The following is a 20,978-nucleotide window of genomic DNA, read 5'->3' as shown; positions in this document are numbered from 1 at the left end:
TAAAACCGCTCTTAATGGGGTATTTTACCCCTTTATAACCCCCGCATCAAATTTGATGGCTTGATTACTTAACAAACAGCATATCTATAGCTTGTTGAGCCTTTGGCTGGTTCTTTCTATTCATGCAGCTTATTAGTTGAGTGTATTGCACGTTTGCCTTCTTTAAACCTTTTGCCAGTTCTTTTAATATTCTATTTGGCACAACATTTATAAATCCGAATGATTTTCTTCTCTGTTTTGCTTGACCCAAAGCTTCTTCTCCACCTTTTCTTGAAATCTTATCAACTAATTTGGAGAACTCATAAAATGTATTTGGGTCAAATTTCTTAAACACTTCCATCATTTTACCATTAGCACGTTCTGCCTTAGCGAATTCGTAAAACTTCTTTGGATATGCAGTCGCGAAACTTCTATAAACTTTCCAAGAAGCTTTAGCAAGTTCTTCATTATTTACAATTAAATACTTTGATAATGGAGAAATCAAAGTTGCCAAATTTGGAAGAACTTTTAATGAAGTTTTATATTCAAGTAAAGCCGCAAATGAAACTAATATATGTGAACTAATTCTATTTGATGAAATTTCATTAGCGGAACTTATTAACATTTGATTTATATGTTTTTCTACTTCAGGCAAATTTATATGATACATTTTAACGAATCGTGCGATATGTGGTAACAATGAAATATAATTATTCTCAAGTAAAAATGTATAAAATGGTGATAACCAACCACAAAACTCAAGTCGTTCAGCCTTAAAATACTTCAAAAGAGTTTTCACAAATGCAATGAAATGTGAATTGAAATCCTTAAACTTTGGTTCTTGAGCAAAGAAAGTAAATTGTTCAAGAAACCAAAAGTTCATTGATTTTGAATTATATATTATATACACTAACGCATTAAAATGTGTTGGTGACTTAGAAGAAAGTGTATTAAGATAACGAAACATATCTTGATTATATTGCGAAAGAATTTGTTTCGTATAAGGACATGGGACAATTAATAATAACCTAAATAATGATGCAGAAAAGTCATTTGTATTCGATTCTAAGAACATTAATGGTATGTTCTTATCGAAGTTCTTTAAATAATCCCATAAATCTCCTTGCGTAGATGCAAGGCAAACTCCGATTTTCGATGATATTTGAACACATGTTATAAATGTCTTAGCAATAATTGTCATGTAATGATGATGAAGAAGAACTTTTTGGAATTCATTTAATATCTGTGAATGTTTCGAATTACTAAAATCTGATGGCTTAGCAACTGCAAATGGTGTTAATGAATATACTGCAACAACAGATGTAATATAATAGAACATTTGAAGATCTTCATATAAATACGATATAAACGTATCAGAGTTATTCTTAAAAATCGATTCGATAATAAGAAGACATTGATAGTTAAGTGCCGGCGACTTAGAAATGATAACTTTCTCTAAGTATTGAAGGAAATCTGAACTACATGGATCAATATGAACTTCTGTTGGATCTTGAATACGAAACGTTTGTTTGACGCTCATGATAACATCGAAGTTATTGACTGGAGTTTCACATCCATAATCACATATATTTTGTATCTCATCTGTCGGAGTTTGAGTAAGGAAATCAAACGTCACCTTCTTGTTGAACCGGAGATGCGTTTTGATGCGTGGATATTGTAATAGACTTAAATTGAATACATTTTGGAGAAGAAGTTTGCTCTTGGAATCGATCTGGAATATGTACTTAGGATTCAACGTAGCACGAACAGGCATCGTCATACGATGATGTCCTCTTGGTATGCGGCGCTTTTTGCGTGACGACCGAACTGATATAGTTTCAGAAGCTGTGTCTGGTTCGGGCGGTTTGGGAAATTCCTTCTGCGGTTGGAGTTGAATGAATTCCTTCATCGAGTCTGGATGCGATGGAAGTAATGCCGCTGATTTAGAAAGTTCATACCATGATAGATACGCTTTTTGAAAGTCTTCGAACGTGTCATAACATTCAGGAATCGGTGGATGTGTGATCACTTGCGAATTCCATTGTGGAGTCGAAACAATCATAGTACTGATGGGTACTTCGAAACGATTTCCAAGTTTCGCTGGGAGAGAAGCATTTGGTACAAAACATGCGCCTGAAATACAAATGTCAGATAAATACAAAAGATTATCTGGCGGTACATCGACACGTGCTTTGTAATCTGGGATTTTGATTGATAGTGGTGGCATTGGAGGCTTGTGCATGAATTCAGATACAGGAATTGGAAGAATTGAAAATTTGTATAATTTGTCAGAAGAATTTACATAATTATTGAATCCAATTTTGTATTTTTCATACGATGCAAAACGCCTTGGATTTGGGATTTTGACTCCTTGAATTTTAGATTTCGATGTAATTTGATAATATTGATTCATGTAATGTCCATTTGCTCCGACAACCATTTCTTGGAAATTTTTCTCGCCATTATGTGTTGTCTCGATATTTGAAGTTTGGCTTTCAAGGTCGAACCCTTGGATAAACATCTTTCGTTTATGGAATCAAACGAACATTGTCAAAAAGTGAACTTCGCTTCACTTCGGTTATATCATTCAATTTTGAATGGTGTCAGTTCGATAACGAAACCCGATAACTTTTTCAAAACCGGCCAAAATTCTGGAAACATCGGTGTATCGTTCTTTCCTTTTTTGATGAAATTAAACGGTCGGCAATTCAAATTGAACATTGGATATCTTTCATTAAACTTGTATCTTAAGCATTTTCAACATGAACTTTTTGTGCCCTTTTCTGCATGCTTGTTAAATTAAATTGTTTAACATTCCTAAATTATGATTAGAAATGTATAAAATTGATGAAAATGTATATCAAAAGATAACTTATGAGTGTGCCGTCGCGTTATATGTGTTACATTGGGCGTTTTTTTGATGATTATGAAATTATTTTTGCAAAAATTGAAAATTACAATTTCGAACGTTTAATAAGAAAGTAAAACGTTAATTCACGACTTTTTGAATACTCAAAATTAATGAATGAATGTGTCGCTTGCAGCAGTGAATCTGTCATCACCAATCAGTCACCATTCATAGAATCATTGAATTCTCTCCAACAAATTGTTTTTCATTTAAAGGAAGAAAATCTCGACTCATCTGTTCATCAGACAATACAATTATTTGATACATTTAAGCCTTGTATGATAAATTTTTTCATTTGCCATATTGTTTATTCAACATTTATTTTTCGAGGTAATAAATTTTATATCTATTTATAATATTTGGAGTTTGAATTCAATCAAAAGAAGCAGAAATGAATGAAAGTTCACAAATTATAAAAATTTTTATTGAGTATATTTCATCCCTTGTATCAAAAGAAGCAAAACATATAATCAACGATATGATTGAGCATAATTTGTGTAATCCGAATATTTTTCCTAATATTTGTACTCCATATTTTGTATATTATATGAAAGAAGATGATAGAAAAAAAATATTATTTAACTAAAGAGATTATCGATATCTTCGAGAATTATGAAGGACTATCGAAGAATAATTTTGAGATTCACAAAAAATTAATTAGAGAAGGAAACAATCCAAATGCAATTGCGCAAATAATTCGAAAAGATGAAATCGAAAAACTTCAAGAAATATCATCACAAAATGATTTCAAATATCATCACAAACAAATTTTGATTTTAATCAATATATTATGCCATCACTTTATGAAAGATGTTCATTTATTAATCAAGAAAATGTTACATTAATTGATTATGCAGCATTTTTTGGATCTGTTAAATGTTTTAAATATTTACTTATGAACAGTGCAAAAGTAGAAATCACAGGTAAATATGCAATTGCAGGTGGAAATGAAGAAATTAATCATTTATGTGAACAAAATCATTCATCTTTTGAAATTGCATATGAAATTGCATTTGGATATCATCGATATGAAATTTTCAGTTATCTTTATGAAAATAAAATCGCTGAAATTAAAACATTAAAACAATTAGGTAAAAAATGTATTTTATCTGGTAATTATGAAATTTTTTCTTATTTGCTTCAAGAAGGTATGAAAATAAATGATGATATGATAAATGAAGCAGCAAATGAAGGAAATATAATTCTTATCAAACATTTTCGAGCATTATGTCAAATTCCGAAAGATATTTTAGTTTACTCAGTAAAGTCGGGAAACATTGAACTTGTTAAATATATTTTAGAACAAAAAATAAATGATATCAACACTAAAAATGAAGTTGATTCCATTGTTTTGAAATACACATTTTATACTTGGAAATTATTTAAATTATTTAGAACAGCACTTATTTGGGCATCTTTAAATGGTCATACAGAAATAGTTAAATTACTTCTTGAACAAAAAGGAATTGATATTAATGCTAAAGATATTTATTTGTTTTATTTATAATTTATTTTAATAATTTAGAATTTCAAAATAATATTTAGAAATTATTTAAATTACTTCGGACAACACTTATATTTGCATCTGAAAATGGTTATATAGAGATAGTTATATTACTTCTTGAACAAGAAGGAATTGATATTAATGCTAAAGGTATTTATTTGTTTTAATTAATATTTATTTTTATAATTTGATATTTCAAAATAATATTTGGAAATTATTTAAATTACTTCGGACAGCACTTATGATAGCAACTGAGAATCATCACACAGAAACAGTTAAATTACTTTTTGATCAAAATATTTCAAACAGCAATTAATAAAACATCACAATATGGCCACACAGAAATAGTTAGATTATTGGTGGCAATCAAAATTATAAAAAAATAACACAAAATCTTTGCATAAATTTGATTTCAAATCTCCAATTTTTATTTGGATGAATTATAGTCAATAATAAATGGAATTATATAATAGAAATGAGCTTTTAAAATTATATTTAAGGCGAAAAATCATGTAAGAATAATTTTCATAAACAAAACATGACTTTTTTATAATGATCCAAACTGATTTTATAAAAAATATACTATAAAAATATATAAAGTTAGACTCAAAACCGCTGGGACAGCAAATATGAAAGAAATAACGAACAAAACATTGAAAATTATTTTATTCTCTGAACTACGTTCAATTCTTAATAGAAAGTTCGATGAGATGAAACAAAATTTTGGCGCCTTTATTTTAATGCGAAATTATAATAAAATTGATCAGCAAAAACAATTACAAGTAGCATGCAATGCTGGTGCTGGTTTAACAACACCGGAAAATGCAAATATATCAAATGTTTCAAAGTCAACAGTATCAAGGATTCTACAAATAATGAAAAACTGGGATAAACCTAATTCAAATAGTGATACATTATCTCAATTCAGATTTCACTTCGTTCCTATGAATATTAAAAGCTCTCATATTACAAATATAGAAATATCATATCTCAGTCAACAATATGATATAAAAATGTCTGAATCTACTGTTAATAGAAATGCCAATTCTCTTGGTTTCGAGACAAAATATCAGCAACCATAAGAAAAACTATCAGATAAGCAAAAACAATATCGAGTCAGTTTTGCTCAGAAGATCCCGCTAACCTTTTACCATATATTAACTTGAGTTGATCTTGATGAATCGATTATTTCTCTTGAACCCTCTAGAAAGAAGGTTCGTGTTCATCCTTTACTCGATTTTGATGAGCAGTATTATTAAAGAGAGAGTTTAAATTAAGTATTTCATTAAAATTATGGTTTGGGCCTGTATCTGCAAGGATTTTAAATATAAATCAGTGGAAATTGATGGAAATTTAATTTACATATTCCAGCAGGACAAAGCAAAGTCTACAAAACTCTTTTTGGATGGAAGGGCTACCTTACTTGCAGATGACTTAAAATGGCCATCCTCTTAATCAGATCTCAATGTGATTGATATGTTGGGCGATCCTTAAATCCAGGCTATTAAACCAAAAAAATTAACAATGCAAAAGATCTATATCTTGCTGCATCTGAAGTTAGGAACAATATTCCAATTAGTACTTTTATTAACCATTAAATTGTGGTATTATGATATGAGTATAAACATCTGTAATTTGTTACATCAAAAACTGTATAAAAGGGCACAAATGCCAAAACCATTTTATATTTAAATAGGAAACTTAAGTTTCGACCATCGAACAAGCTAATCAGAACAAAATATCTTAATTAAAATTTTATTTTTTCCTCACTTAAATTGTCGGATAATATTCAATCTTCATTCAGGCGATTGGGATACTTTTGAATGCTTTTGGTTCAATTTGAAAAAATTTATTCCAAGGGTTATGAGATATGTTTTATTTTTAAACAAGTTCAATCTATTGTTAAATTAAAACCGATTTTTCGAGGGGGGATCAAAAAAAAAACTCAATTTTTTATTCTTAAAATGATGATTTTCATTTATTAGATTTTTTTATTCAATTAAAACATTTAATATCATCAGTTTATATTTTGAAATATTTTTATTTTTCAATTTGACAAATTCATAAATTTTAGTATTTTATATTGATCAAATCATTTTCAAGAATTTCGTCTAATTCAAAAATCTATAATGAATGTTAGCTAAAATATATAAGAATGGGATGAATTAAATATATTTTTTAATAAATAATCAATTATTCGAGATCATTTAATTATTAAACAATTCTTAAAAAATTCATATTAAACAGTGCACATGATGTACCATTTATTTACATTATATGAACTTTTTATTTGACTCTTTACTAATTATTTACAAGGTCATGAAAATCGCTTGTGCATAACTCTTTATAATAACCGCCATTATTTCGCCACTTTTTATACAATTTACACGAATCGACAAAATTTTCATATTACAAACAAAAATTTGGCAACAAGAGAAAAGAATATAAAAATGCATTTAAGCTTTACTGTGAAATGTGATGTAAGAAAAATTATGATTCTGATTTACTCATTTGGAATTGAGATTTCGCCCGAAGAGATCTTCTTTTGGATGACTTTTGCGTTTTGTCCTTCGCATTGTGCTCCCATTGCTTGACATGTACCAAGAACTTCTTTGACTGTTCCTGCGAGTGTCTTTGACATTGACTTATGTCTCATTTGACGAGCAATATCAATGACGTTGTCAAGTGTAAGGCTGCCAGTGTGTTTAACATTCTTTGTCTTCTTACGATCACGATGTGGTTCTTGAAGTGCATGAATGATAAGTGTAGATGTGGATGGAACAACTGAAATTGTTGCTTGACGATCCACAATTGTGATTTGTACTGTGCAACGATATCCTTTATATTCTTCTGTAGCTTTGGCAACTTGTTGACCAACTTGACCAGAGTTAACACCAAGTGGACCTAAACGCGGCGCAAGTTTTGCTGTAACACCTGATTCACCGCCCCAAACACGAACGCGAATAACAACTTCTTGTGACATTCGATTTTAAAAAGGCTGGCCAAAACGGTTATTGACCGTTAATATGTTTTAACGGTCATCGAAATTTTGACTAATTTATTTTTTTTTGAGATAACTCAAAATGATTTATTATGGGTATATAATGCCGGGAACCCGAAGGGGACCCAGGATGCTGAGAGAGCCCGGAATGCCCTCTAACATTGAGATTTATTAAATTTCATTCAAGTGTGACAAAAAATCAGTTCTATTCGTAAACTTGAATCAATGCAAATTCATCCACAGAAATTATCTCATTAAAAAATTCATTAATAAATTGGAAATTTACTTAGTATTGCATGAAACTGAGAGAGATTAAACGGGATTTAGAATCTTGGTAGTAAGTACTCTTTTGGTTCTAAATGAAGATTTGGAATGCTGAATTCTTACCGGACATTCGAGAATTCATGTTGAAAAATGGTTTCAGTAATATCTGGTTTTCAAGGTCCTTGTATTTGTTTTTTATTATGTAATTATAATAATGTTATAAACCTTCTTCGGAGCTTTATTTTACGAAATTAATTGTTTCATGAAATGATATTTGATTTTGAAATTATATTATTGATTTATGTGTTGCAAGAGGAAAAGCGACTGACTTCACTTTCTCCACTTTTTCTCTTACCACATTATTTTTGATTTATGAAGCTTACAAAAAAGGGCCAATTTCAATTAATCGAACGGTAAATTGAAAAAAGTGACGGAACACAAAATTTTTTGGATAATGAATGAAAAATTCGACTTCGAAATGAAAGATTTTTACAAAGAAGATGTTGAACATAAACAAGGCTATTCTGATGATGCAAATACTCCACCTTCTAATCCTTCAGAACCAACTCCAAAAGAGGAATTTGAATGGCCTGAACTCACAAAGTGCGATATAATAGGTTTTGTGGTATGTGGTGCCTTAATAGTTTTCTTCACAATACTTTTCTTTTGTTCTTTTTTTATTCCACGCAGTGAATATCTTGAAGCCAAAAAACAAAATCCCCAACTTGATTTCTTGGAAGTTGCAACCACACCTCTTGCATTATATTGGACCTATTATTGTTGCTTAATAATTTTTTTGGTCTCATTTCCACTTGATTTATATATAGAATTTAAATTCGGTGGAATATTTGTTATCATTTCCATTTTTTTTTGTGTGTGCCTTTTTGTTTTTTGGTGTCATGAGCCCAATATATATTCGTAATGATACAACTGTTGATAAAGCAATCAGTCACCAAGTGTCATATTCATCATATGAAAGCGATATTAATGAAACAATTAATGAGCTTCCATATCTTGAAATTGGTTTTACGGGTGTTTCTATAAACAACGAAGGGGGCACAACTTATTACTATTGTAATCCACCAACATTCCGTATTAATGCAACAAATGCCACAACAACATATAACATACCAGAACTTGGTGACTATGCATGGACACAAATCAATTTAAACGTGACATATCCAGAAGGAGTCGATGAATATGTGAACGCATTTCGAGAAAGATATCGCGTGTTTTTGCCGGAGAAAGATCAAAATGGAATAAAAATAACGTGGACAGACATCAGCGGATTCAAGACAGATTCATATAATTCGGATCTTCGTATTGTTGGACGAAAGAAATTGGAAGGTAAGTTGAGTCCGGCAGTTGGCAAAGCGATGATGGCGTTTTGGGCAGGACTCGGATACATATATCGATTGATTACGATTCCAATATATCGCCCAGTGATAAATAAGTTTGACATTGAGATCAATGCATCAGTGGAATATATTCCACCTGAAAGTGACGAATTCTTCCAAATTGTGAGTTTGACACATTGTTACAGTGAATAATTTTTATATAAACGTTTGTTCTTTTATGTTTTTGTTATGTAATTATAATAATATTATCAGCCTTCTTTGAAAATTAATTGTTTCAAGAAATGTTATTGTTTGATTATGAAATTATATAATTTTTGATTTATGAAGCTTGCAAAACTATGTCATCCATCAAGTTTAGATTTTAATCATTTTTATCATGAAAATTTTATAAAATTGTATTCATGATAACATTATTTTGAGTTTATTATTATTGTCATTCATAATAATTAAATTTATTTTTTATGATTATTGATATTTTATTAATAAATATCTCACCAAAATGTTCCCTTATCATATTACATATAACTAATGTTATCGATTTACACGTTTTAATTAATTAAGAAAAGTTTTTTGAGGAAGTTAATTTAATTTAACACATTTTTCATGATTTAAAACAAAATTGTTTGAAATTGGTTAAAATATAATTACAATGAACCAAATTACAAAAGTAACAACGGTGGTTTCGAAAATGTTAAATTAACTCAAAAGCATTCAAACATGTTTGTTCAATAAGTATGCAAAATCGACTCCATTATATACCTACCATTATGCGCTGTACACGTCTACAACATACGTTCTCGTAATAATGATCCCTTAATGTAAGAGATAACTGGGAATGATATATGGTTAACATATCGTACGGTGATGATAATTCGTGTTGTGTGTGAACAAGAATCAGGGAAACCAACACTTGCTCTCTTTTGAAGATGAATGTCAATCCTTCAGCGATAAAAGCTTTTATCATTTTCAAAAGTTGTTTTTATTTGCACGTTTCAAGAAGTGATAGAATGTATAATTTTCTGCACGCCAATGGATATTAAAGATAAAGAAGCACAAATGAAGTTGGAGAAATGGAAAACGATCATACGTAAATTTCACATAAAAAGAACAGTTCGTGTAATTAATTACTCATTATCAAAAACCTAATCATTAAAAGTTAAATAAACGAAATGTTTTTATATTGTTTAAAACACGTAATATCTTTGTAAAAATCCCTTCTTAAACGCAATGTGCCGCTCTTTTTAACATCTAATCGTTGTGCACAATACAACAAACATAATTACACATTACAAATTTACTGATTTACTTATTCTGCTGTCACTTTCACAGCGTCCGCCTCCGCCTTTGCGATGATTTCCTTCAGTTCGTCGATTGACGTCACCAATTTCGTTGCCTTTCCCTGCACTTCCTCAGCGTTTTTCTCTATTTGTGCGTCAGCTTTCGCCTGTGCGTCTTCAAGCTTCAGGTATCCCTCAGTCACTGTCTGCGCTATTTGTTCTCCGACTGTACTTCCTGTGCACTGTTAACTTTACCTTTCTTAATTGCTTCATAAGCAGCTTACCTAATTGAAGTTTCTCCTTTCCTTGTTTGTATAATGTTTCTCCTTGATAATATATTTCCAAGCCTTATCAAATAATTCTTCTGCTTTTGTATACAATGAATTATTACGAACGTCTAAGCCTAACTCTGCAAGTCTTTCAATCGCTTTACCGAAGTGTCCTGTCTTAATTGCATCTGTTACTTGTTTACCTTTCTTATACATATCATAACCTCTTTGATAATATTCTAATCCTTGTTGAAGTAATTCACTCTTCGATATTAATTCCTTAACTTCATCAATAGAGATAATCGATGTAATACCACTAATGACTTGTGTGTAATCGCCATTCTTAATTCCCTTATAGATCATTTCGCCTTGTTGATAAAGTTGTTGTGCTTTATCTGTAATCGCTCCAATTGGTCCTCCAAAGCTACCTACAGCTTGTGCAATGCTGCCAAGTGTTGATATGAAATCTTTCTCTTTGATTCCTTGGTAGATTGCCATTCCTGCTTGATACAATTCATATGCTTTGACATCCCTGATGACAGGCTTGTACGCTTCGGCTGCCTCCTTAAGATCTTTGGTGACTTCCTTGCTGACATTTTTGATGATCTGTCCAGCTTTGCCAGGATTGGTGGCGATCTGCACCGAAGCTTGCGTGATACGGACCGCAGCTTTCGCAGCAGATGTGGTTGTCTTGGCTGAGGCTTTGGCAGTTTCCTTAACTGTCTTGATCGTTTGCTTTGTTGCTTTGGAGGCTGTCTTGGCAGCAGTTTTCGCAGCGCTTGTGACGACTTTGCCAGCTACTTTGCCTACTTTCGAGGCTGCTGATTTGACTTTGGTAACTCCTGACTTTACTTTAGAGAGAATTGGTTTAAATTTGGTAACTCCTGACTTTACTTTAGAGAGAATTGGTTTAAATTTGGTAACTCCTGACTTTACTTTAGAGAGAATTGGTTTAAATTTGGTAACTCCTGACTTTACTTTAGAGAGAATTGGTTTAAATTTGGAAACTCCTGACTTTACTTTAGAGAGAATTGGTTTAAATTTGGAAACTCCTGGCTTTACTTTAGAGAGAATTGTTTTTATTGACGCAACACCGGTCACTGATTTTATTGTACCAGTTGCTCCTTGTGCTATTTGCTTGCCTGTTGATTTAATAGTAGCGATACCAGTGGAAGCAAGTGATTTTAGTCCATGGGATATGCTTGATGTAATGCTTTTAATTGGGTTTTTTATTTTAAATAAGTTTTTCTCTGGTTCATGATATTCATCGTCAATTTGATAATAATGATACACATACTCTTCTTCTTCTTCGTCATCATCATTGGCTATGTGTTGAACTTCTTTATATACAATTTCATCATAATCGTGATTGTGGATTTTGTCCAAGAGACTTATGAGTGCACTGTGATTGAACTCATAGATTTGCGGTCTTTGTTTGCAATATCCTAAGATATTGAAAAGACATAGAACAAACATTAAACCATTCATGTGGCATATGCCGGAAGTTTGAATCAAATATAAAATACAACAAAAAATTCGATTCAATTCAATTGAAAACCAAAACCGTCAGGTTGCCTCAGAATTTTTTTACTTTTGAATTTTTTGTGATGAATTTGTAACCTCCAAAACAACTAAACACACAAAAGATGATCATCCCTGTATGAATTTTATCTTATAATATCCTCTTAAAATTTCCACTTATTTTTATGATTCGATATTTCTAATGCCATATTAGCGAACAAAAATGAACGATGTTTTGATATTTGATTAAATGTCTGAAATTAAATTATACATAACTTGACAGAAATTTAATATTTGAACAATTTATGTGTTTGTTCAAAAGTTTGGTTAACTTCAATTATTTTTTCAAAATCCAAAGTCAAAATATCATCAATGAATTAATTTCTTAGCTCACATATATCCAAATCTTGATACCAATGTGATGGCATTAATGAGGAATTTTCGTACCGTACAAATCCAAATGAACACATGAATCTGTTTATAAGAAACGCAATCTTTATAATTTAATAAAAACGTTATGTCATGGAAATGGCCTATAATTATTTAATGTAAAAACTTTATTTGAAAGTTCATTTTCATAAGTATTCCCTCTCTCGTTATATGAGACATGTGAATTCACAATATTTAGATTTAATTTTTTATTTTTTTTGCTCCATTTAACATAAAGTCACTTTTCCACCGTTTATTAACGATTCGCGGTTTTTGCGGTTTTGGTCTTCCTTTCCTTCTATGCCACGCCCTGTTCTTCATCAAGATCACCTCAAAATCGAAGAAGATGTTCAAGTCACCATCAAATCCGGTGTTGTTACAGTCACAGGCCCACGAGGAACCCTTACACGCGATCTTTCACATCTCAAACTTGATATTGAATACAACGCAGAAGAAAAAACAGTGTTGGCTCGCTGCTGGTTCGGAAACCGTAAGCTTGTTGCACGTATTGGTACACTTTTTGGTCATATCAAGAATATGGTCACAGGTGTAACAAAAGGATATCGCTACAAGATGAGGTTTGTCACAGCACACTTCCCAATCAAGCATTCCATCAGTGATAACAAGGATTCCTTCAGTTTCACACACTTTATGGGTCAACGTGAAAAGAAATCTGTAACTGCTCCAGAAGGTGTTAAGATCATGGACAGTCCTAACCAAAAGGAAGAAATTTGGATCGAAGGCAATGACATTGATAAGGTATCATTGGTTTGCGCACAAATTCATCAACATACACACATCCACAATAAAGATCTTCGTAAGTTCCTCGATGGTATCTATATCTCCGAAAAGACACACATCGTTGAATAAATAAAGAGATTTTCTCTTATTAATTTTTTTTTATTTTGTCAATTTTTGTAACAATGTGTTTTTTTAAAATGCTGATAAAGCAGAAGGTTTAAACCATTGGCTTTCATCATGATGAAGCACATGAGACTGCCGCTTTGAAGGGGATCCCCATTAACCGCTGTCAGAAGCCAAAAATACGTTAAAATACGTTTGTTTTTATGAACAGTTAAAAGTATAGTGAAAAGTCACACTTTTTGAACATTTTACACAAAATAACTTTTGTATCATTTATTTTTTGAATGCATCAGTGGTTTTGTAAATATCACAAATTTTTGTTACTTTTGTGAAGGAGGACGTTTAAAAGATGTTTATCATCTCGAAAAATAGAAAAAGCGAATTTATGATTGGGAAAAAAATTAATGAGTTGAGAGGTTTAACAGATAGCCTTGTGCATATTACTGGATGGAGCAGCAACCACCAGATCCACTTGAGTTGATAACTTGCTTAATTAAATAAATAAAACATTCATTAACATTAGTTGCTTCTTTTGCAGATGTTTCAAAGTATTTAGTATGAAGTTTTTGAGCCATTTGTTCACCTTTTTGAATTGGAATTGATGTATCATCTCTTAAATCAGCTTTGTTGCCAGCTAAAACACATGGAACAGAGGATGATTCTTTAGTGTCCAAAACTTCTTTGTAGAGAGAAGGAAGTTCAGAAAAAGATTTTTCTTCAGTTATTGAAAAAACGAAAAGAAATCCTTGAGATGGCGCAATATAACGATACTTCATTGTTGAAAATTCGTCCTGGCCTGCCGTGTCAGTGATTTCTATGTTATATTTCTTTCCATCAATTTCTACTGTTTTTTCAAACATTTCTTCGATAGTTGGGGTATAATTTTCCGAAAACTCTTCTTTGATCCATTGAAGGGTAAGTGATGTCTTTCCAACAGCACCCCCGCCAATGCTCAGAAGTTTGATCTTGTTTGCCATTTCCAAATTGTGCTTATGTAAAAAGTGGTTTTGAATAAAGATCATCGGTTTTATTTAAACAACTCACAAGAACTTCTCTGTGTATTTATCTGCTTTCTAGATAGAGGAACGGAAATTAAAATACATCGTAAGTCAAGCTAAATAATTTGACATAAAATAAATCGAGATTCATTATGATTTATAAGATATAGAGTGGTATAATTGCGATTTTCTATCATCGATCCCGAACAATAACCAATTCAAAATTTGAACTGAAATGTTTAAATCGCTATCAAAATTGAATCGAAAGATCTTTCTGCTGAACATCGTTTGACAACGCAAACCGCTTTTGAATGATGAAGTATGTTTATGTTTTCGGAATATTAATTAATTATAGCAAATAAAAGATTCACAAATCATCCACCACATAGTAAATAATAATTCCAATGAGGCTTGTTCAAAAATTATTGATTGAATGCAGACAATTAATTAATGAATTTAATTTAACCTCAGTGAATAGGATCAAGGAGAATAAAAGCACACAAACACATTGTATATATACGAAATTAGATCTCATTTAAATTTGTTGGAGTTACAAATCAAACATTTCTGAATTTCGAAACATAGAACAACTAAAATCAAAAGACATACGTTAGAAAAGAAAAAAGTTATCTTAATTAATTTTTTAGAAAATTATGCAGAGATCTTTGAACGGCATTCAACGTTCTCTGCGAGTTTGATACGACCACCTGTTGGGTATGCAAGAGTGGTGTTGCATTCTTCACAGTAAACAGGGATGTGAGAATGTGAGAATGCTGTTGTAACATTCATGCAAGATGGGCAACGGAGAGAAACAAACTCAGAGCGTGGGTTTGGAATGAGTGTCTTCTTCTTGCATGTGTGCTTTTCTTTTTCGATTGATGGATGGAGGATATCACAGTCGAGTGTACTCATGTTGGAAAGGCCAGGCAAGACGGTTATTATATTGAAAATATTATATCACATCACATGTCACAATTTTTTTTTCATTATAAAAATGGTAATCTAAATGATTTATGAATCAATTTATTCGAATTTTAGCAATTGTTAAAGACCTAATTCATGGCTATTCTTTTTTGATAGGCTTGCTTTTTTTGACAAATATAAATCATCAAGATGCATATGCATCGTAACAAACTTTGGGCACACGATTACAAAACAAATTATTTATTTCTGTTCTTGTTTTTATATTGAAAACATTTTTAAAAGTTAGAAATCATATACCAATACACTGAAATTTTTCTGAATTGGTAATGAAATAAACAATTCCAATGCTCAGTCACTCCAAAAAGCAAATTTTTTTTACAATTCATAACAACTTAGAAGTTTCGACAAGACAAAACTGGTGTGATGTAAAGCACTTAATTTCAATTTTTCAGTGCATTTTGATCGTGCTATATTACAACCATTCGCCCAAATCTTCCGATTTGAACTCAAATTTACCATTTCGCACATCAGCGAAAAACAGCTGGTTCTTCAGCAAGCATCTATTCTGGTCGGATACGAATGATATTCCACCATCCCATCTCAAGCATTTATACTTCTTTGCTTGCACGTCCAAGCCCATGTAATCGTTTGGATAGTGCATAAACATCGCATTGAATATGTTCTCTTCTCTGATTACGTTTTTGCCTTGTGACAGATACAGATCGTGGAGCTTGAAAAACATATCCTTCGACTTCCGAATGGTCGCTGATGTACCGCCAAAGAATCCTCCGAGTACGATGTTCGCAAAATTCGGGTCAAGTTGTTCGATCGGTTCATAGTTCCTATTATTTAAATTATATACTTCGTTCAGTTCGAGTAATAATTGGTTCGAATGATTGGTGAAGATTTTGTCTATTCGTTTCTGGTATGGAATTGTAAGGCCGGTGAAATTTGATCTTTTAAGTATTCCAGCATCGATCCAGAAAATGTATTTATAGTTATTAGCAAAATGACTTACGTCATCAAGTAAACATATCTTTGCGTTCCAAATAGCGCCAAGGTTTTCGTTTATGATGATTTCGCCATTATATTTATTGGCGATTTCTATGTATTGTTCACGAAATTTCCTTAAGCCACAGACATCATATGGTGATTTATAGGTAAGATTGATGTATAGATTTCGGATGTCCGTTTGTAAATTAAGTAATTGCAAGCCTAACTCGTTGGTATAAAAATAAAAGTCAACGTCGTCGGATATCACTGTAAGAAGCTTTGCAAAGCGTTTGACGTAATATTTGGCTGGATGTCTTTGGTTACGTGCTTCAGGAAAATAATAAAATGCGGAAACGTATGCAATATCTTTCTTTTCTGCCCATTTCTCTTCGTTTACTCTTACTTGAATCACATTATTTTCATAAAGTTTGGAGAATGTATTCATAATGTTCTTTACTTGATGAAAACATGTATTATAAGTAATACATGTAAGAAATAAAATGGGAATAAAAATAATAATTAATCTGACTGCAAGCTTCGCTTTTCTCCAAAACGGAGACATGGTTGGAGAGCAAAGTTTTCGACTTTTACAATAAATATTCAGTCAAATTCGTTCAATAAGTTGTAGATAAAACGTTGAGTATTCGAATGCTTTAATATTTTTTTGGGTGTACTCCGACCAGATATCTATTCAAAATATAATGTTCAAAATATGAATATCTCGGTAAATATGATATATTTGCAAATTTTGATCATATGATGATTTAGTAAAGATATTGAAAGGCAAAACAACGATCAAATAACAAATATTTCATTGGATCAATTACACAACCTCATACCAAACCTACAAATCCTCTCAATCGATTTTTAAAGGGTAAATTTAGAACGATAGGAAACGATTTCACTTTTTGGTAGAAAAACGGTTTGGTAAAATACAGTCCGATCAAAAAACATTAAAAAAGTGATGCGCGAACAATAATTTATTGAATATTTTATAAATGCGTAAACTATTCATTACTCTGTATTTCTATCGTTCCCAAATCATTCAAAAAAGTGACTGTAGCGGTTCCATAAAATTTGAGCCGAATCTGTTCGTCACTGACTGAAATAAATTGACTTGCTACACAAACTAACCTGCGCGATTGTCACGACTGTTTTGGATCGATCCAAACAATAAAAATTTGATAAAAATGTGTACCCAACCATAATAGCAGAAGTCTGGCGCTAAAGTACTTATGATTTTATTGTCATTTTTTCCGTATACAAAAATTTCAAAAGATAAATATCAAATAAAAATTAGCAAAATAAAGCAAATTTAGACGTAAAGTTCTTCTTCGCTCCAGAGCTTAGATGGACAAGATTCCCTAATATGTTCTAATATTGTTTGCTTATCAGAAGACCTACAGAACTTAACAAAGTAGCGAAGCTTAGGAAGCTCATGTTCATCAACTTCACCACAGAACAATCGGAAGCCTTCGACTGCAGTTCTATAGCAATCATAAAGAATATTATCATAACTCTCATCGTTGTCAAAGCCGCTGTAACCGTCGATGTCAAAACCGTTGGCAATTCTCCTAAATGTATCAGAGGACTTCTTACGTCTGAGCTTCTCATTGGCAAGAATCTTTCCAATCTTTTCTTTCTCGTCACCTTCGGAATGCTTGTACTTTCTTTCTAAGAAGGTGATGAATGCTTTCTTTGTATATTCTCCATTTGATTCAAGATCAGAGTTTGATTCTTCAGTTTCTGCAATTTCAACAGGCTTAGCATCTAATAAGAATGTTGATAATGGTTCAGATGTAAGACGGAAATCGCCATATGCTGTAACATGTGATCGAAGAACATTTTGGGATACGTAATTAACTGCATCAATAATCTTAGCCTTTGGTTGTTCTAAGATGAACTTAACAAAGTGTTTGGTGAATTCATTGCTAAGAAATGCATCAACTTCATCATCCCAATCTGCTGAATATGATGATTGTGATGGGCCTGCAGCACTGAGTACGAATACATTTGGAACTGAAATGTTTCGTGCAACAGATCCGGAATAACATGCTTCAATAACAAAGAAAATTCTGCGGAATTTCTTCTGTTCATACATTTCCTTAAGAACTTTGTCAAGTTGATCTGCATAAAGAAGTGGGCCATTGTTGGCTGGAACACATAAGAGACCTGGAGCTCCATGGTCATTGAAATAAATAAAGATATCATCTTTATCGGTGGTCTCTAATGCTCTGCCATTCTTTTTATCGCCTTTAAGAACTCTGAGGAAGTTTTCTGCTGTGGCTTCCTTTTCTTGATAATCTATTGCTTTTGATCCTGGATATACATTGATATGTGAGGCGTTGTTATAAACAATTCCTTTTCGTGGGTTCATTTCGTGATTTACGATATCGTTATAAGCTAATGTAATGATTTTCTTTGTATTAAAACCGCGAGATTTAAGAATATGATAAAGATTGAAGACATCTGCTTGATGACGGTAATTGTTGTAGCCGCGTGAGCCGGCCATTAAGACTGCCCAGTTTGCCGACTGAACAAATGAAAGTAAGGCGAAAAACATTTGAAATTTACAATAACCGTTGTCAGTTTGTCAATAAAAGTGACAACATTTTGTGTAAACTTATCAATCCAAAATTGTACAAAAGCATCGTTCCACAGATCTGTGCCTTAAGGGGAGCCCCAAAATTTTAAAAAATGTCATATTAGGCCATAATATTTTGAATGAATTCTAGGAAACCGTTAAAATCAATGGGCGAAAACAAAATTACATTCTCAATCGAAATTCTAGGATCAGGAACTAGCCATGGTGTTCCTTCACCTGGTTGTAGAAACCCAACATGTTGTTGTCATTCTACTGATCCAAGAGATAAAAGAACTCGTCAATCAGCATTTTTAAGATTTTCGAACGGAATTAATATTTTAATAGATTGTGGAACAGACATGAGAACACAGCTAACGCGTGCCAATGTAAAATCTATAGATTATCTTTTTATTACTCATAAACATGCAGACCATATACACGGTTTCTCTGATCTCCGACTTCTTGCACGTCAAAAAGAAATACCTGTTTATCTTGAAAAAGAAACTCTTGACGCAATGTTAAATACATATCATTATCTTTTCCATGGTCAAACAACAACATCAAAAAATGAGAAATTTGCGTTACACTTATTAGAAAAAGTTACCCACATAGGTCCTATAAGTGTTGTAAAAGTTCCAATATTCCATGGAGATTTTCCAATATGCGGCTTTCGCATTGGGAAAATGGCATATTTAACAGATTGTTCACAAATACCGGAAGAATCATACCCTTTACTCAAAGGAATTGACTATCTTTTCATTGATAGTCTTTCTCTTATTCCTTTCAATACACATTTTTGCTTCAATCAAGCACTTGACGAAATAGAGAAAATTAAGCCAAAACATGCATGGTTCATTCATGTAGCACATAATCTTTCATATGTACAAATTGATGAATTTGTTGAAAGCCAACGAAAAGAAAGGCCAGGCCTTGAGGGAATTGAGGTGCATTCATCTTATGATGGAATGATAATCGAAGATATTCCTGCTATATAAGATCAACATGCTTTCCCAAGATACAAATAAATATAACTTTTTGAATATGAAACCGATTAATCGGCTTTGAAAATATACTATCGTTCTGATAAACAAATTTGTTTTTCTACTTTTAAAATCAAATTGGAGTTCAACTTAATACTTTCCTACCTTCCTATCGTCTAAGTACTGGTACCCAAATTCCTGATACCTAATTAAAAGGATTTGTAAAAACAAAATATTGCTTAGATTACGACAGTAATACACAATTGAAATAAAAGATAATATCAAACAAATATTAGCATTGGTTTATCAAGTGAATACAATTAACAGCTTATGTATATATAAATTTTTTGATTCCTTTTTGCTCACTTAATAATAGGATTTCAGTATGATTATTTTAACTTAAAAGCATTAAAAGATGTTTTAAATTTTTGAAATTTCTTTCATAATAACCAACGAAATCTCATATTAATAAAATAATTACTAAAACAAACAGAAATATATCCTTTGCATTCAAGTCTATTCCTTCATGTTCTAATAATAATTTAACAATTTTAGTACAACCTCGAATAGAAGCAATCATAAGTGCTGATATAAATTATCACAATAAATTCCATTTGTTAAAAATAAACCCTAAAAGAGCACCAATCAATACTAAATATTACAAATAAATATTGATAATGTTTACATCAATTCCTTTTTGTTTAAGGAGTAATTTTACTATTTCAATATTACAATTCCATACCACCTTAAAAAGTGCAGTTTCAAGCAATTTAAAAAACAAATATTAAATAAAACAAACAGATATCTCTTGCATTAATATCAATTCCTTTTTGTTTAAGAAGAAATTTAACGTTAACAACATTATTTTCATTAGATTTCATAATCAAAGCTGTATAAAACAATATGAAGAAACACCAATTGTTTCTAAAAAATATTAAAATTCCACAAAAATATTTGGAAATGTTTCATATAAATATCTTTTTTATTAATATCAATTCCGCTTATGAATATTCATTTGTATATTCTAAATTAGATCCATTCAATAACAAAAAACATTTCACAAAACCAAAAAAACTGAATAATTAATAAGTGAAACATTCGTATAAAGTTGATCATAGCGATCAT

The 20,978-nt window shown here is 31.5% G+C and overlaps 10 protein-coding genes across 10 annotated transcripts; 3 read left to right on the top strand and 7 right to left on the bottom strand.

The window, feature by feature from the left end:
* Positions 1–64: 64 nt before the first annotated feature.
* On the bottom strand, positions 65–2,500 carry GO595_005611 (uncharacterized protein; the record flags this gene model as incomplete). Its single annotated transcript, XM_067918873.1, has 1 exon — positions 65–2,500. The coding sequence occupies one exon, from the start codon at positions 2,498–2,500 to the stop codon at positions 65–67; it is 2,436 nt and encodes an 811-aa protein (XP_067774243.1).
* A 4,394-nt stretch (positions 2,501–6,894) lies between these two features.
* On the bottom strand, positions 6,895–7,374 carry GO595_005610 (60S ribosomal protein L12; the record flags this gene model as incomplete). Its single annotated transcript, XM_067918872.1, has 1 exon — positions 6,895–7,374. One exon carries the CDS (start codon positions 7,372–7,374, stop codon positions 6,895–6,897), a length of 480 nt encoding a protein of 159 aa, XP_067774242.1.
* Positions 7,375–8,555: 1,181 nt separating this feature from the next.
* On the top strand, positions 8,556–9,206 carry GO595_005609 (uncharacterized protein; the record flags this gene model as incomplete). The annotated part of the gene is made up of 1 exon (XM_067918871.1): positions 8,556–9,206. The coding sequence occupies one exon, from the start codon at positions 8,556–8,558 to the stop codon at positions 9,204–9,206; it is 651 nt and encodes a 216-aa protein (XP_067774241.1).
* A 1,369-nt stretch (positions 9,207–10,575) lies between these two features.
* GO595_005608 (raf-like serine/threonine-protein kinase Raf) lies at positions 10,576–12,036 on the bottom strand (the record flags this gene model as incomplete). Its single annotated transcript, XM_067918870.1, has 1 exon — positions 10,576–12,036. The coding sequence occupies one exon, from the start codon at positions 12,034–12,036 to the stop codon at positions 10,576–10,578; it is 1,461 nt and encodes a 486-aa protein (XP_067774240.1).
* A 774-nt stretch (positions 12,037–12,810) lies between these two features.
* Positions 12,811–13,380, top strand: GO595_005607 (60S ribosomal protein L9; the record flags this gene model as incomplete). Its single annotated transcript, XM_067918869.1, has 1 exon — positions 12,811–13,380. One exon carries the CDS (start codon positions 12,811–12,813, stop codon positions 13,378–13,380), a length of 570 nt encoding a protein of 189 aa, XP_067774239.1.
* Positions 13,381–13,814: 434 nt separating this feature from the next.
* Positions 13,815–14,351, bottom strand: GO595_005606 (ras-related protein Rap-1b-like; the record flags this gene model as incomplete). Its single annotated transcript, XM_067918868.1, has 1 exon — positions 13,815–14,351. The coding sequence occupies one exon, from the start codon at positions 14,349–14,351 to the stop codon at positions 13,815–13,817; it is 537 nt and encodes a 178-aa protein (XP_067774238.1).
* A 672-nt stretch (positions 14,352–15,023) lies between these two features.
* On the bottom strand, positions 15,024–15,284 carry GO595_005605 (Rps27bp; the record flags this gene model as incomplete). Its single annotated transcript, XM_067918867.1, has 1 exon — positions 15,024–15,284. One exon carries the CDS (start codon positions 15,282–15,284, stop codon positions 15,024–15,026), a length of 261 nt encoding a protein of 86 aa, XP_067774237.1.
* A 484-nt stretch (positions 15,285–15,768) lies between these two features.
* GO595_005604 (uncharacterized protein) lies at positions 15,769–16,851 on the bottom strand (the record flags this gene model as incomplete). The annotated part of the gene is made up of 1 exon (XM_067918866.1): positions 15,769–16,851. The coding sequence occupies one exon, from the start codon at positions 16,849–16,851 to the stop codon at positions 15,769–15,771; it is 1,083 nt and encodes a 360-aa protein (XP_067774236.1).
* Positions 16,852–17,604: 753 nt separating this feature from the next.
* GO595_005603 (Clan CD, family C13, asparaginyl endopeptidase-like cysteine peptidase) lies at positions 17,605–18,801 on the bottom strand (the record flags this gene model as incomplete). The annotated part of the gene is made up of 1 exon (XM_067918864.1): positions 17,605–18,801. The coding sequence occupies one exon, from the start codon at positions 18,799–18,801 to the stop codon at positions 17,605–17,607; it is 1,197 nt and encodes a 398-aa protein (XP_067774235.1).
* A 212-nt stretch (positions 18,802–19,013) lies between these two features.
* Positions 19,014–19,868, top strand: GO595_005602 (MBL fold metallo-hydrolase; the record flags this gene model as incomplete). The annotated part of the gene is made up of 1 exon (XM_067918863.1): positions 19,014–19,868. The coding sequence occupies one exon, from the start codon at positions 19,014–19,016 to the stop codon at positions 19,866–19,868; it is 855 nt and encodes a 284-aa protein (XP_067774234.1).
* Positions 19,869–20,978: the final 1,110 nt, after the last annotated feature.

Source organism: Histomonas meleagridis (assembly GCF_020186115.1).
Source record: "Histomonas meleagridis strain 2922-C6/04-10x chromosome Unknown contig_36, whole genome shotgun sequence".
Classification (NCBI taxonomy): domain Eukaryota; phylum Parabasalia; order Tritrichomonadida; family Dientamoebidae; genus Histomonas; species Histomonas meleagridis.
Note: the sequence above shows the minus strand (reverse complement) of the source record. Positions and strands in the feature narration are given on the sequence as shown.